The sequence below is a fragment of the Podarcis muralis genome, chromosome 2 (assembly GCF_964188315.1).
Source record: "Podarcis muralis chromosome 2, rPodMur119.hap1.1, whole genome shotgun sequence".
Classification (NCBI taxonomy): Eukaryota; Metazoa; Chordata; class Lepidosauria; order Squamata; family Lacertidae; genus Podarcis; species Podarcis muralis.
The window spans coordinates 43,732,179-43,749,204 of NC_135656.1; the positions used below are offsets into that span (position 1 = coordinate 43,732,179).

General features: G+C 45.4%; 1 protein-coding gene and 1 long non-coding RNA gene across 4 annotated transcripts in view; one reads left to right on the top strand and one right to left on the bottom strand.

The window, feature by feature from the left end:
* The window catches only part of LOC114590814 (C-type lectin domain family 12 member B-like), a 22,792-nt gene continuing 5,766 nt past the window's right edge, over positions 1-17,026 (top strand). The window contains exons 1-5 of one of the 3 annotated variants that reach the window (XM_028717336.2): positions 2-547; positions 3,157-3,207; positions 10,708-10,827; positions 12,232-12,312; positions 16,334-16,459. In XM_028717336.2, the coding sequence (XP_028573169.2) occupies positions 448-547; positions 3,157-3,207; positions 10,708-10,827; positions 12,232-12,312; positions 16,334-16,459 (478 nt within the window). In that variant the 5' untranslated portion in view covers positions 2-447. Of the gene's footprint in view, positions 548-3,156; positions 3,208-7,830; positions 8,010-10,707; positions 10,828-12,231; positions 12,313-16,333; positions 16,460-17,026 lie in introns of those variants that run through there. The other 2 variants (XM_077924386.1, XM_028717337.2) reach the window with 2 other exon arrangements.
* Positions 15,908-17,026, bottom strand: part of LOC114590815 (uncharacterized) — a 14,567-nt gene continuing 13,448 nt past the window's right edge. The window contains exon 2 of the long non-coding RNA XR_003705177.2: positions 15,908-16,614. This is a non-coding gene — a long non-coding RNA (uncharacterized LOC114590815). The remainder of the gene's footprint in view (positions 16,615-17,026) is intronic.

Consider the following 17,026-nt stretch of genomic DNA (forward strand, 5'->3'; position numbering starts at 1 on the left):
GGGGATGAACGAATTCCTATGCCCCACAAATAACGCAGAGATGCATTTTAAATAAAAGGACACATTCTACTCATGTAAAAACACGCTGATTCCCGGACCGTCCGTGGGCTGGATATAGAAGGCGATTGGGCCGGATCTGGCCCCCGGGCCTTAGTTTGCCTTCCCATGTCTGAGAGTAATTCTTAAGAAATTTCTGCTTTGAATTCTTCCCCACCCCAAGTCACTTCACACCTCCCTTGCATGTTTCCTGTGTCTAAGACCGAAGAGGTGCTTTCTACAATAGCTTCCAGATAAAATGAGACTTGAGGTGCTCATTGCTGTGCCTTGCCCAAAGAGGAGCATCTTAGAGGCCCTTCAGTTTCACTTCCCTTTGACTCAAAAGTTCTGAGCTCTCTTGCCTCTGCCCCAGGCACTGCTACTGCAGCGAGTCTCAGGGAAAGGGCATGAATGGATCGCTCTCTTGTATTTGGGGGGCCTCCTGCTCCTCGCGCTGCTGAGCGGGTCCTAAGACTTCCCCCCACAGGTTCTGGCATGACAACATCCCAGGGTGAGTGGGCCCTTGTTTTCTGCTTTGAATTTCGGGAAGTTGCAGTGCTTGCTCCCTGTTTCTTTGGGAAAGTTTACCTACTCGAAAGGATTACAGCATAGAGTTTTGTGTCATCCTAAAGGCTAACAAATAAACTGTAAGAACTTATGTTTGAGCTTGCACGTCCCTCTTCCCTCCCATTCCTTTTTCCTTATGTGTCATATCTTTTTTGATTGTGAACCCGATGGCATTTTAGAACTGATTTTTGTAAGTCATGTTGAGAGCCCTTTAGGCTAAAGGGCAGGGTATAAGCTTTTGTTGACTACCGTCCCATCTCCTCAGATGCATGAAATATTATCCCGAATTGCAGGCATATGCTGTATATATATGCACCATGGTTGCAAGGGGGATTTTAAGCAGTGAGATCAGAAGGAAATGAAATGCAGGAAAGTACAGGTGGTGATTATTATGTTAATGCAATTATCACAGTCTCTACTTTTCTGCATTTCATTTCCTTCTGATCTCGCTGTTGAGAGTTCACACGCATACAGCCCTGTGTATATATTATCCAGGGGTTGCTTGTGGGGGTGGATAGTGGCAGTGGAGCAGAGTGAGACAGCAATGAGGAGAGGGAGCTCTGGGTCGGCCACAACAGCTGAGTGTGATTGTACCCAGAAGGGATAAGGCCAGTGCTGGATTAAACCCTGCGAAGGCCCCTAGGCAGTCAAAATTTTGGGGGCCCCACTCTAGTGGGATACCATTGAACTAAGAAAGCTTGATTGTAATTTTATTTCAAGATCAAATCAATATTATTTTGATCTGTTGTCTCAGGGCCCTAAAAGGCCCATAGACCAGTGCCTACTCTGCCTTTTTGGAAATCCAGCAGTGGATGAGGTCATGGCTAGATTTATAATGGTGCAAATAGAGGGTTTTGAAGAGCAAAAAAAGAGGACACATTTGCCGACTTTTCACTATGGAGCACTATGACAACTCTACCCATGAAAAAGAGGACATGTCCTGGAAAAAGAGGACATATGGCAACCTTAGAAATAGTGCAGTTGTACCACAGCCCATGCTCTGAGCTTTCTTTGGGGGAAAAGTACCATAAGCTTCTACACGTAGTAGAAGGAAAGTTATAAAGCAAAATGTGCATCACCCTTCTGAGTGATCTCCTTTCAGTATTTTAAGGCAGTGCTTTTTTCTGGGGGGATACCCCTGAACTTTTTGTGAATCTTTGCACTTTTGTCCATTTACTGTATTTATTTCCCCCGATTTAAACTATAAAATGGTGATTTTCTTGAGTCAAAATGAGAGTACTCCTAAACATTTTTAAAGAAAAAAAGCACTGTTTTAAGGCAATGCCTCTTTCCTTTGATGATTTTCTCTGTTATAATGTGCTCTCTACAAGTTATTTTCTCCAAATCAACTGCACAATAAGTTGCCCGGTCATTAAGAATTCACTGTACAGTTAACTTACTATACAATGGTCTACCCGTCAACTCAGAAGTAAGTCTCTTTATGTTTAATAGGGTTAATTGCCATATCAGAGGGTAAGGGACTACAGCCTTGGCTTTCTTGTCAAAAAGGAGTCAAAGGTTTGTGTATCAATTGTGTTCAGTATCAATGAAAAAGCAACTAATTTTTTTTTTTAAAAAAACAGATCTTAAATACAGACACCCCATAATGTTTAATGTTATTATATAAAGAGTGACAGTTAGGAAGGGAGCAAAAACAATGGGAAATGAGTTTCAAATTTGAAACTGCACATGCTCAGAATATTTTGGTTTTGTTTATTAAGGTTGCTGAAATGTTTGTGTTTTGCCGAGGGTTGTGAAACTGAACATGTTTGGAGTATAATTTTTGTAGTCCATGAAAGCTTATGTAATAATAAAATTGTTAGTCTTTAAGATACCTATAAGATGTGTTTTCTTTACTCCAGGCATTTTCTGCGGGGGTGGGGAGGGGGGTCTTTATTTGGGGAACTGTATCAGGGACCCCAGCTGCCTTAATCTGGCCTTGATTTTAGGGGTCATAAGATGGGCATCACAGTGCTTCCTTTGGCTGATCCAGGTTCAGTTGTTTTCTTGCTGTCCTTCAGATTCCAGTGTCATTCCTTTAATAATAATAATAATAAATTTTATTTATACCCCACCCTCAGCTGGGCTCAAGGCGGCTAACACCAGTAAAATTACAATAAAAACATAATAGGGGGCAATTTAAAATACAGGTTAAAATGCAATTTAAAATGCAGCCTCATTTTAAAAGTAGCCCATGGATCAAAACCATAAGGGGAGGGAAAACGTAAGGGTCAGACTGAGTCCAAACCAAAGGCCAGGCGGAACAGCTCTGTCTTGCAGGCCCTGCGGAAAGATGTCAAGTCCCGCAGGACCCTAGTCTCTTGTGACAGAGCGTTCCACCAAGGCGGGGCCAGTAGTGAAAAGGCTCTGGCCAATCTAACCACCTTGTGACTTGGGACCTCCAAAGTGTTGTCATTTGTGGACCTTAAGGTGTGGCATACCAGGAGAGGTGGTCCCATAGGTACGTGGCTCCTAAGCAATGGAGATGTCATCTTCAAGGAATATCAGTTCCCTGAACGCTTTCTATCCCCCCCCCCCTTTTCCCCCCTACAGGGATTTACACACTTGCTAAGCCAGCAAAACCTCCCCTGCCTCCCAAACCAGGTGAGTCAGTATGTTTCCTTTCTTCTGTTCTTCAGCCTCAGTCGTGCTTCTGCACTTGACAGGCTCGTGACGGTGTTCTCAGTATGCCAAGAAGATGAGACACAGGCTTTTTCCTAGCAGTGCCTTACAGATCTACGAGAGTTCTTTGCTCTTCCATGGCTTCTCTACCAGTGATGTGCTCAAGTTGCTGTATGCCATTACTCTTTACCCCAGTTTTGTCCCCATAACAACAGTAGCAGCTGGCAGAGTGGCACAGGTGGGTCTACATTGCTGGCCTGGCTTCCCCAATGCACTGCGTCACTGCATGTTGCCAAGAAGGGGAGGGGAGGGGCAAGGCAGTGCGGAGCTCATCTTGGTGCCGGTGCTGTATGGGGAGCATCGGATTGGCTCTGCCACTGCGCCTACTGCATCCTGAGCTCCCTGCTACCTTGCCCTTCTGCCCTCTCAGTAAACAGCAGCCACATGCAGTGTTGGGAAGCCAGGCCAGCAACTGTGCTGGTCCCGAGGGTTAATCGTGCGGCGAGGTCCGAGTCCAGTCCAAGGTCGAGGGTGCGGTATGGAGGCTGTCCGTCAAAGCTGAAGCTGGGTCCAAGGCAGGGAGTCGGGTGAGGTCAGGAACTCTGGCAGAAGAGCAGGACAGGGTGCAGGCAGGAACAGGTTACCAACAATGTTGCTCCCGCAACCTGGGGCTGGCTGGCTTTTATCTGCCCCGGGGCATAGGGCGGCCCCGGTCCACAGGTGACTCGCCTCTCCTGGGCTGGAGGCGAGCACTCCTCCTGTGGGAACTTAGTTCCCTCTGCCTCTCTGCCCTGAGCCCCTGCAGTTCAGGAGAGGCTGGAGGGTTACCGGACCCAGAAGCAACCTCAGCTTCCCCTGACGGGGCTGAGAATGGAGCACCTGCAGGCAATGGGTCCTTCATCACCTCAGGAGCCAGAGCAGACTCAGCTGGTGCCTGCACCTGAGGATCCAGCACAGGTGAGGACCCTTCAGGCTCAAGTCCCAGCCCTGGCTCAGCTGCTTCTGGAGGCGGGGACTCCTGTGCAGGCTGGGATTCCTTTGGTTCAGCCTCCGAGTCTGAATCCCAGGCCATCACAGCAACGCAGAGCCACCAGATGCTATTTCATTACAGTCCTATGAAGTTAGATGGAGAGGCAATGACTGGTTCCAAGCCACCCACTGAGCTTCATCTCTGAGTGCAGGCCTGTGCAGAGGGTTGGGGAGGAGCCAGGAAGTTTGCCCTCGGCCTCAGGCAGCTATGCTGGCAGGGAGGCCCTGCCAGGGGCCTGCTGGTCTTATGCTGTCATGCCAAGAAGGCCCGTACCTCCCAGGCTGACCAGGGACTCACATCCCAGGCCTCAGACAAGCTCTGCACAGGGCTGGCTGAGTGTAGATTTGAACCTTGGCCTCGCCACCTTTGGACAGACCCTGTGATCACTGCCCCATGCAGCCTTTCAGTTAAAGAGTGCAAGTCTTCCAATATGGAGGCTTTCATCGTGAGCCCCCAGACTAATGGATCAGTCTGGTACCCTTTTAGCTTATACATGTTTGGAAGGGTAGAGAGCAAGTGGCACAAGTCTTACTCTGAAGACAACTGAACACTGGTTAGCACACGTAAATGTGCCTACCATGTGGCAGTGTGTGCTGCAAAGATGGCTCATTTTGCAGCTTGTATTATGTCCACTAGTGGCAGAGTTATTTTGGATGGTCCAGACTTTACTGGCTTCCATTCTGGCAGAGTGCTCTGGAGAATTCAAAGATCCAACTGATCACACCCTTTGACGATAAAGTCGCTTGACTTAGGAGTGATCTTGCCTCTGCACGTGTTGCAGCTCCTCTTGAAAGTACCCAATGACAGAATCGAGGATGTGCGTGTGGGATCAGTTTCAGCTGACACAACCAGCTGATGTGGACACGGTGCTGGTGGCCGTGTCCCTAGGCACTGGTCTTCTTGACCCCTGCCCCTCCTGGCTTATGAAATCTGTCAGAGGGGTTCTCACTGGTCGGGTCCAGAGTGGGGTTAATGCTTTATTGCTTGAGGGGATGGTCCCTGCTGCCTTGAAAGAGGAAGGGGTGCAGCTGTTCCTAAAGAAACAAGTTTGGACCACTTAGATGTGATCAACTATCAACCAGTTGCAAATACCCCCTTTTTGGGAGAAGCTGATATAGAGCAAGCATGGCCAAACTTGGCCCTCCAGCTGTTTTGGGACTACAACTCCCATCACCCCTAGCTGACAGGACCAGTGGTCAGGGATGATGGGAACAGTAGTCCCCAAACAGCTGGAGGGCCAAGTTTGGCCATGCCTGATGTAGAGGCTAGTTGTGAGGCAGTCTTAGATTCTGCAGATTATTTGGATCCATTCCAGCCTGGGTTCAGTCCTGGCCACAGGCCTGAGATGGCCTTGGTTGCCCTGTTGCAGGGAGTAGGACAACCTTGCTCCTGCCTCTTCATCCATTGACCATGATATCCTTCTGAACAGGCTCCAGGAATGATATTTGTGTTGCAATGGGACACAGCCTGTAGAGTACCATGGGGAGTGTGCTTTTCGGCCCCCTGCAGGCAATGTCATGGGGTGCAACAGGGCACTATCCTATCTCCAGTGCTATTTAATATCTATATGAAGCTATTGAGAGCGGCGGTCATTAGGAGTTTTGGGGCAAGGTGGCATCAGTATTCTGATGACACACTGCTCTGTTTCTCCATAATTTCTCCAGTGGAGAGAGGCCACGCAGTCCCTGGACCTGTGTCTGGATGCAGTGGTGAGATTGATGAGGAAAATCAAATTGAGCTTGAATCCTGGAAAGATGGAAGCACTGTGGGTGAGCATGCCCTCCAACATTTCTCCAATGAAAATAGGGACATCCCATTCCATAATGATAATTTTAATATTTATACCCCACACATCTTACTGGTTGCCCCAGTCACTCTGGGCAGCTTCCAATATACTGTATATAAAAACATAATAAAACATTAAACATTAAAAAACTTCCTTATACAGGATTTCCTTCAGACAGCTCGGGGGTTGGATAACTCCACACCCTCCAACATTTCTCCAGTGAAAATAGGGGCGTCCTAAGGAAAAGTGGGGCATTCCGGGATCAAATCAGAAACCAGGACGGCTTCTCTAAATCAGGAATGTCCCTAGAAAATAGGGACATTTGGAGGGTTGGTTAATAGCCTACCCTGGACATGGTTGCCCTCCCCCTTGTTTTGCATTTTTGCAGTTTGGGGATGCTTCTGGATCCAGCTTTGTCACTGGAGCCCCAGGTAGCCTCAGTGGCTAGAGGTGCCTTTCACCAGCTGCAATTGGTACAACAGCTACAGCTGTTCCTGGACCAGGAAAGTCTGACCACAGTAGTTGGTGCTTTGATTGCTTCAATATTGGATTACTGCAGTGCACTCTGTGTGGAGCTTCCCTTGCTCTTGATTCTGAAGCTGTGCTAGTGCCAAGTGCTGCAGCACAACTGCTGAGAGGAGTGAGACTGTCAGTATATAACACCCCTGCTCAGAAACCTGCAATGGCTGCTGGGACAAGTTCAAACTGTGTTACTATTAGCATATAAAGCTTGGGGCCAGTTTATCTGCATGATCACTTTATATATGCTCACTTGACCACTTAGATTTGTGGAACTGGCCCTTTTAGAGGTGCCATATCATATTCATGGGACGCGGGTGGCGCTGTGGGTAAAAGCCTCAGCGCCTAGGGCTTGCGGATCGAAAGGTCAGCGGCTCGAATCCCCGCGACGGGGTGCGCTCCCGTTGCTCGGTCCCAGCGCCTGCCAACCTAGCAGTTCAAAAGCACCCCCGGGTGCAAGTAGATAAATAGGGACCGCTTACTGGTGGGAAGGTAAACGGCGTTTCCGTGTGCGGCTCTGGCTCGCCAGAGCAGCGATGTCACGCTGGCCACGTGACCCAGAAGTGTCTCCGGACAGCGCTGGCCCCCGGCCTCTTGAGTGAGATGGGCGCACAACCCTAGAGTCTGTCAAGACTGGCCCGTACGGGCAGGGGTACCTTTACCTTTACCTTTACCATATTCATCTTGCATTTGTCCGAATTCGATCTTTATGTGTGGCAACATCCACACTTTGGATCTTCCTTGTCTATTGACGTCAGGCAGAAGCCTTCACTGTACGCTCTTTGGTGCCTGCTAAAAGCGTGTTGTTGTTTTTTAAAGCAAACCTGCCCAAATATGTAGGATGCTGACAAATGTTTTAATCTGCTTTTAGTTTAGTCTTGCTTTTAAATAATGTTTGAATGTTTTAAATAGTTGTTTTAAACTTTTGTCTTTACTTATTATTCCATTGTGTTATCCTTTTTGCAAGCTAGCTGCTTTGAGTTTGCAAAAGTTTGTTTGCTTTTAAATCAAGTGCTATGTAAATTCCATTAAATAATAAAAGAAAAGAAAAGAAAAGAAAAGAAAAGAAAAGAAAAGAAAAGAAAGAAAGTTGACCCACCTGAACAATTTGTTGCATGTGACTACCACTGAAGTTATTTAATACAAATGTTTTCATTTTAGGTGAACTCAGCAATTAGACTCCACTCAGGGGCAGTCTTAAAATAACCTTATTGTGTTTCTTCAGAACTGGACTTCGTTTCTATAAACATTCTAATCCCAAGTTAATGATCTTTTTACTTCTGGTTAGTTGCTGGTGCTGATGTCAGCAGCCATCACCTCCCTGAGCTAGTTGTAGTTTGCTTTGTCAGAGAAACACTTTGCTGATCAAATGCCCGTAACTTGAAGCAATGAAGCGAGCCTTGGGCACTGTGTCCCTTAGGCTGAAGAAAAGAATTGACGGTGCACTTTGTAAGTGACCACAATATGACTGACTTTCTGCCAGATGAACTTCCAATATAATCTGCTTATCTTGTGCTTTATTGCTCCTTTGGTCCTGCATTTGGTTATATGTTATGTGCTTTGCAAAAAAAAAAATCCCCCCACAAACCTGGATTCCCAGTGCCCAAAAGAAAAATTGCAGTGATCCAGTGCTTTGTACTTTAACCAGATAATTCCTTTTCTATATTGTATTTCTCCATGTATGGCAATAAGATATAACCCCTTTTGCTTCTGTATATTCTAATGCTGCTTTGATACTTTATTTTAGAAATTAGTGCAGGGTAAAGGAGAAGTTTGGTTTGGTTGCCTTTAATGTGAATTAGGACAGTGTTCTACTAACAAGTCCCATTGCCATGAGGATTTCTGCTTGGGCAACGGGATTCCCCCCTCCCCCTGCATGCACCCCATGCCCTCCCCAAATCTGCCTCAGAGGTTTGTGGGAAATCCTTAACTGATTTAAGGGGCACAAAGGGGGAGGAGAGGGAGAGAATGTTCTGTTGCGCAACCAGAAGTCCTCACCCTGATAGAATGTTCACCTTAGCGCTACATTGAATTCTACCCATAATTTGCACTTCAAGAAACAGTATGTGAACTGAAAAACACAGCTGTCCCTCAGCATTCACACTTCTCATTTTGGATGCAGCTAACCAGGCAAAAACCTTTCCAAAAATATATAATAATAATGATGACATTTATTTATTTATTTATTTATACATACCCCACCCATCTGGCTGGGTTTCCCCTGCCGCTCTATATAGAAGTGAAAATAACATACGAAAAAATGCATTACATCAGGGGAAATTGCAGGCAAAAGTGTGTATATTAGGGGAAATTCCATGCATAAATGTGTATACTTTGAGAAATGTGCACTAAAACTCTGTTGAATTTTCATGAGGACTTGGTTTTTTGTGTTTTTTTAAATCCACACACATAGGCTGATGTGGAAATGTGGTGAACTCAATTGATTGGGAAAATGAGAAACTGAGATAAACCCAAACTGACAAATTCACCCACCCCTGTTTTCTACTTCAGTTTCTTATGTATTGGAGTGTAATGTTTGTATTTATCTAATCACTTGGGAAGTGTGTTAGTTAGCAGAAGGGGGTCCAATAAGAGGCCTGCTGAATCAGACCAAAGACATGCTGACTGACTGACATGCTGACTGACCAGGTGCCCATAGGAAGCCAACAAGCAGGATTTTGACGGAAATATATGCAGGATTTCACTTTTTCCTTCTGGCCTAAGCCACATAAAGGGGCGTGGAATGTCTTTGCTAAAGAAAAAACATTGCTGTGGAAAGGCCCAATTGTACAAGCAAGGCAGCCATTTGTTTGAGGCACCAGTGAAGCACCACACCATGTGAAAGTGCCGTCATGGTGAAGCCTCTGATAGCATGCATCTGAATTTGACGTTGCAAGGGTTCCTGGGACAAAACTCATTCATCCTCTGTGGGAGTCACTTGGGGCAGCAAAGAGCCTTGAGCTGGTCCTGGTCCAGTGGTTCTCAAAGAGAGAAATGGCAAGTGTGGTAGGAAGATTCAAGGACAATCAAAGAAACATGTAAACATTTCTGTGTAATATAGTATAGTATTTTACTTCTCAAAATATGGATAGCTATCTGTTCAAAATGAGAGCAAATTCTATTTGTAAATCAAGCACTGCTCTAGGAGTTGTTTACCTTTTGGTTTCCAATGTATTTCTAATCAATAAAAAGATTGGTGTGGCACAAGCAAATTTTCTCTCTGAAAGTGTGGCCCAGAGAAAAACATTTGAGAGCCACTGTCCTAGTCAGACTGTGCATAGCAAGAAAGCCAAATGCTGGAATTGTACTATTGTATTCATGGCCACTGGTCCCATCACCTCCCGGCAAATAGAAGGGGAAGAAATGGAGGCAGTGAGAGATTTTACTTTCTTGGGCTCCATGGTCACTGCAGATGGTGACAGCAGCCACGAAATTAAAAGACGCCTGCTCCTTGGGAGAAGGGCAATGACAGGCCTAGACAGCATCTTGAGAAGTAGAGACATCACCTTGCCAACAAAGGTCCGTATAGTTAAAGCCATGGTCTTCCCAGTAGTGATGTATGGAAGTGAGAGCTGGACCATAAAGAAGGCTGATCGCCGAAGAATTGATGCTTTTGAATTATGGTGCTGGAGAAGACTCTTGAGAGTCCCATGGACTGCAAGAAGATCAAACGTATCCATTCTTAAGGAAATCAGCCCTGAGTGCTCACTGGAAGGACAGATCATGAAGCTGAGGCTCCAATACTTTGGCCACCTCATGAGAAGAGAAGACTCCCTGGAAAAGACCCTGATGTTGGGAAGATTGAGGGCACAAGGAGAAGGGGACGACAGAGGACGAGATGGTTGGATAGTGTTCTCGAAGCTACCAGCATGAGTTTGACCAAACTGCGGGAGGTAGTGGAGGACAGAGGTGCCTGGCGTGCTCTGGTCCATGGGGTCACGAAGAGTCGGACACGACTAAACGACTAAACAACAACAACAACAACAATTCAAGGGCAAGCCTTGATAAATTCAAAGCTCAGCTTTTCACACCCACCCAATGGATTTGCTAATTTGACTCAAATATTCTGTAAATAATGCACACAAAAACCCCCCAAATCTGAGTGGCTTGTTTCCATTATCAGAGTTAACCATTCTTCTGTTTTTAGATTCACCCAACAGTTCTGACGATGACGACGATTATGATGATGGGGGTGTTGTGACTGCAATGATTCCTGCAAGTCAGACAACACCTTTGGCAGACAGAAGAGGCATGGATGCTAAGAAAGGTGAGGAAAATACCTCAGTCTTCTAGTCTTCTTTAGCATGCATGGTTATTAGTGAGACATTCATTTCAGCTTGTGATATTTATGAACTACGCAGTTAGAAAGGCTGGAGAGATCCTGTCTCAGCAAATGAGTCATAGAGCAAGGACAGAGAGCCAGAAGTTGGTAGACTCTAAGGTTGCCATATTCCCAATAGTGAAAATCTGGACAAAGTTGTTGAGCCCTTCCGCTTTTATTTTCATTTTGGGACTTTTCCTGATTTTGGGAGCTTTCCTGGACATTTTGCTGTTGCAGTAAAAATCCACCCAGGCACCATTTTTCTGAGCGATTCCCAGATGTGTCAGGGAAAAGCCGGACGCATGGCAGCCCTAGTAGACACCATCTGCCATCATCCCTGTCCGCAGGCACACTGAGTGTTGGAGTCCAAGCTCTTCAGGAGGGACACAGGAGGTTCTCCATCCCTGCCATAGAGGTTCCATGGTAACCATCAACAGATCACAAATGAGCCACAAATCCTTACTTCTTGTGGCAGTGAATTTCATACATTTATTCAGCACTGTCTGAAGAAGTACTTCTGTTCTTTCTCTCAGCCTTTCCTTTTACAAATCCTGGACGATTTTAAGCAAACAAAATCAAAACAGCTATTCAGAGCCTTTGTCTAATTGTGCGACCATTGTGTCATGCTGCTTCACCCCCCCCCCCCCCCGAAGGAAGAGTCTCTAAGTTTAGCTATTCTTTTTCTCCTCATTTCTGTCTTCTATATTAAAGATCTCTGTTCCCTCACACACAATTATAATGGGAGGAAGAGAGGAACCAGACACTTGAATAGACTATAGTCAATTCTAAATGTGTCTGGAGTCTAAATTCTAAATGTAGCTTATTTCACTCAACATAAGCTGCTGTTTGTCAAGCAGCTAGTGTGAAACATGAGCTCCTGGACAAATGGGACAAAGGCTGCCCCATTAAATTGATGCCCTCTTCTTACAGTGCAGCAGTACCCTTAAACTTCACCAGCTCTCCCTCACTAAGCTGCCTTCAAGAACTGAGCTATGCCTAATATGGTATGTAGAGGGAGCTCCACCTGCTCACACAGTTTGAAACTTTAGTGAAACTTCTTGGGGTCCAAATTAGAATGTGGTCAATGCGTTAAATTAACCGCAAGCTCTTACAGACTCATTTTAAAATTGTTGACTATTCAGCTTGAAACTGACACATTTCACAAGAGAGGAATGCATAGCTATGTCCCTCTACTAACTTGTTGAATAGTTGGTGGATTTCATCATGGTGGAGTGAGGAAAAAGGGAGTGATTCTGCATGTTTCGTGCACATTAGCAGTTTTACCGACTTTGTATGTCTGTGGTGTGCTCTCTGTTTCTAATCCCAAACTCCTGAATTTGTACTGTGTAGTCGTTGATCCTGGATACAGCCCAAGCTATTCAAGTATCAATGCCCTTCCTTCTGATGAAGCGACAAGCAATTCGAATTGTGGTATGTATTCCAAATGGCATCTAGATGACGTGTGCACTCAACCTGTAGCCATCCTATCTTACCGCTGGGCTAAATACAGTTTCTTTTAACATAAAGGGCTCAGCCTTAGGGGAAACTTGCAGGTATCAGCAGGTACCTTGGGAAAGAGCTGACATGGCTGTTCTTCAGGAGACCCACCTCCAAGCTCCTGAGATGGATTGGTTGTGAAAAGACTGGCTGGAATGAGCATTTGGCACAGGGGGCTCCGCCAAATCTAGGGCAGTAGCAATACTCCTGCCAGAAGTAACTCACAGATGTGAATCAGAGACCCCTCATGGAGGTCCCAATATCTATATGGATGAGAATAATTATCTCTTAATTAATGGTTATACTCAAAAAGACTGAGGGTCCCTTGGGTTTGACAGCATTCATGCAAAGGTTGCACAATTACAGAACACCACTATTCGGGACGCGGGTGACGCTGTGGGTAAAAGCCTCAGTGCCTAGGACTTGCCGATCGAAAGGTCGGCGGTTCAAATCCCCGCAGCGGGGTGCGCTCCCGTTGCTCGGTCCCAGCGCCTGCCAACCTAGCAGTTCGAAAGCACCCCCGGGTGCAAGTAGATAAATAGGGACCGCTTACTGGTGGGAAGGTAAACGGCATTGCCGTGTGCTGCGCTGGCTCGCCAGATGCAGCTTGTCATGCTGGCCATGTGACCCGGAAGTGTCTCCGGACAGCGCTGGCCCCCGGCCTCTTAAGTGAGATGGGCGCACAACCCCAGAGTCTGTCAAGACTGGCCCGTACGGGCAGGGGTACCTTTACCTTTACCTTTACTATCATTTATGGGGAAGACTTCAATTAAATCCTTAATTATATTGAGCAAGATCATATACAAAGAGGGTACTTTCCAAGCAAAGGAGGCACCATGTGTTTCCACAGATAAGTACAGCCCTAGAATGTGTGATGACTCAGCTAAATTGTGGTTCAAGATTTTATGTATACACAACTGGGTCAAAGCAAGGTTTCCCCCCCTTACATCTGTGTTGGTTAGCTTTTTGTGTAACCAAATGCACGATAGATCCCATATTAATCTCAAATCATAGCTCACATTTAACACACCCATCCTCAACACCCTGGTTGTGCCTCACATTGGAAAGTTAGCTCCACACCATGTAGGAAGGTGGTCTATATCTTATGGTTGGAGGTTGCAGTAACATAATTCTTGGAGCACAATAAGTAAAACTCCTCTGGGACAGGGGTGGCAAATCTTTGCCCGCCTCCCCCACAGTGTTGTTGGACTCCAACTCTCATGAGCCCCAGCCAACATGGTCAGTGGTCAGGGATAATGGGAACTGGAATCCAACAACATCTGGAGGGCCATGGATTAGCAGAACCGATGCAAGAGATTGCACCACAAGACCCATTCCTCCTCCCCCCATTTTTGCTTTGTGAGAGCATCACTGGAGGTCTCTTGGCCACCACATCGTCCCGCCTCACTGAGGAAGGGCCAAGGGAGTCCTTCCTCAGAGTGATGTATTCTGGGATAGATGGGCAGGAGAACACTGCTGCTGCAGTAGCTGGAAATGTCTACATTTAGTAAAACGTTTAAACAGTATTTCCAGCTGCTGCAGCAGCAAACCACATCACTGGTCAGAGGCCCCAATTTCTTTGGGGGGGGCCTCCCCCCAAGTCCAAAGACCTCCTGAGGAGGCCAAGCACGGAGCTGAGCATGGCCACGGAGGAGAAAGAGGCTGGAAGCAGCTCCCGAATAATATATGAGGTGCTGGAATCTGGGGGTGGGGGTGGGGAATGGAAGTGTGGGGATTGGGTTATCAGATGATCTAGATGCAACTTGGACTACCCTGATTGTGTTCCACCTGCAAATCAGAAGTGCTATGTGTGACACATGCTTTTTATCCATAGATAAATACATTTTTGCTTTGGCTTTCCTTTCCTTTCGGTCTTCTTCCCCCCTCTACACACACACACACACACACACACACACACACACACACACACGTAAGAGAGAAATGGGGAGGAGGGAAGGGCCTAATAGGGACTGCCAATAGATTAACAATAAAATGCAAATAATAATATTTTTTTAAAACCCCACATTCATTTCCTCACAAGCCTGCTTATGTTTAGTTTGTTACTGGGAAAAGCTGTTTCATGAAAACGTAAGAAGAGTCCTAGCGGATCAGCCTAAATATCTCTTTAGTTTAGCATCCTGACTCCCACAATGGCTAAGCAGGTGGCTCTGGGAAGGTCACAAGCAGGTAACGAGTGCAACATCTCTCTCCTGTTCATGGTCCTCAGCAACCGGTATTCAAAGGCATCGCCTCCATTTTCCTTTAGCGTCAGTGGACACAGAATTGGGAATTTTGATATTATTGTAGTATCTCATCTTTGCTGATCTACGACATAAATCCGATCTCATTAATTTAGCCACTTAACGTTAAAATATGAGCATATTCTTAAGCAGCTGCTTTGGATATCCTACACCACTTCTTCCAATATTTATACAGTGTAAATTCTCACAGGTGTTTCATTGTTTACATAACTCTATGAAATCTGCAATTAGGTTCACAGAGAGCAAGAAGGAAACTCCCTGAGTCACCAGACAAACCCACACAAAACCAGACCATAATTCTGTCTCATTTACGCTGGTATAAAGAGCAATAATCTTTATAGCATTGTATAATTTTACACTGCCATGGGGTTCAAGCTTCAGCTCAGTAGAACAACTCATATTTTGTACGTGGATGGCCCCCAGTTTCAGTCAGTGGTACTTCCAGTTACCATTTCCTGTTATGTCCAGTTAGAACCACTGCCTGGTTGAGACTGGAGAGCTGCTGCCAGTCAGAGTAGACAGTACTGGATGGGTGTAACTTGATAAAAGGCAGCTTCCTAAGTTCCACACAGCACAGACTTTCTCCTTTGCAAGATCACTTAGATCCCCATGATCATAATAGGAAGGAAAAGATTCAGGATCCTCCCACTCAGTTTCATGACCATTACCTTTCTTAGTTTTGATTGTTGGGGAGCAATTACTTCTTTGTGGGCTCTAAATTATTTCCATATGACTTATAAAATTCCCCACTTCCTCCCACCAAACTCTTATTTCCTCTACTTCTGATTCCCACCCATCCCCTTTTACAGTCTACATGTTCTTTCTCATACCCCTTAGTGTTCTGACACTATTACGTACTTCAGTTTTCTAATGGATTGGGACTCATACACATAACTCTCCCAGTAGGTGGCAACCCTCTCCCAACAAGTGAATCGGATTTGCTACGTGGAATTGCGGGGTGGAGGTGGGGGAGAAGTTGCAGAAATCAGAGAATCAGAGAACACTGTGTACCATAATCAGCTGTAGGGCTTATGGTTACTATGCAATACCAGGTTATAGCCAGTCAAGTCGTCCAGGAGGCTAATCACATTGGCCAGACGTAGTAGTATTTCTAGATAGCATCTTTTGGCTCTTGAAGCTTACAATGACAAATACAGTTCCTCTAATATTCATTTGCCTTGGTTGTATAAAATGTATGTACATTCCTTTTAGATTGGTCCAACTGTCCTCAACAGCAGCATTAAGCATTAACCAAGCATAAAGCAAAATGTTTTAGATGGTTTAGTACTGATTTACCCTCACCTTCAGCATTACTTTTTCAACATGAAAAGATCTAATATTTTGAGCCTTTTCTTACATAACAGGTAAAAATAAAAAATAAAATTTAAATAAAGGAGCATTGTCCAGACTCATTTATGTTGTTTCCCAATTTATGTGGTTCCTTTTTCAGTTGAGGTGGCCCAACCTATGCACAGAGACAGCTTGTCTCCCCCTGGAACTCAGAATAGAATTTGGCAACCTTGCTGTGATTGTGCACAAACACATGCACACTCACTATTTCACTCACACATGTTACATGACTTTGACCCCCTTTGTTATTCATTTGAAAAGGGGAGGTCACCATTTGTTCCTTCTGTTTGTTTATTTTTTAAATGTTGCAAATAAAACGCTTCCACTAATCTTCACTTCTACAGCTCCTGCCAATGCTGAGTCTCCGCAAAGGAAAAACAGCAGAAGAATTCATGTCTCCATCCTCTATGTCTTGGTAGCCATCTGCTTTGTGATGTTGTCAGCGCTACTCGTCTTGGTCCTGGTGAAGTGTAAGTGATCCACTTTGGATGAAAGGAAGTCTGTATAAATCAGGAATGCGGATTGCGTTGAATCCCAACTCCCATCAGCCCCAGCCAGCATGACCAATGGTCAGGGATGGTGGAGTCCAACGATATCTGGAGGACTGTAGGTTGATTCCCCATCTCTGGTGAAAATGGAAAATTGGAATTGTCAGAAACTGCAGGGGTTAGAAATGGGGACCCACAAATCCAGGCATACTGCCCTGTATGGAAAACTATCCATGAGGGATAGCTCAGACGGTAGAGCATGAGATTCTTAATCTCGAGGTTGTGGGTTCAAGTCCCACTTTGGACAGAGATTCCTGCATTGCAACTTCCAACTCTACAATTCTATGATTCTATCATGGCTATAATTGGTTCCTGGGATTGCATGAGTGATAACAGTCTGTTCTAACCTTTCTCCCTTTGGCTTTGTTCCTAGTACTGTTCCTCTCACCTGGCTCCCACTTGTGAGTGGGCTCAGCTTTGAAAGCGATTTCTAAAACACTTTTTTTTTAAAATCAGATTTTTGAAAATGCTTATGTTTTTTTAATGAAT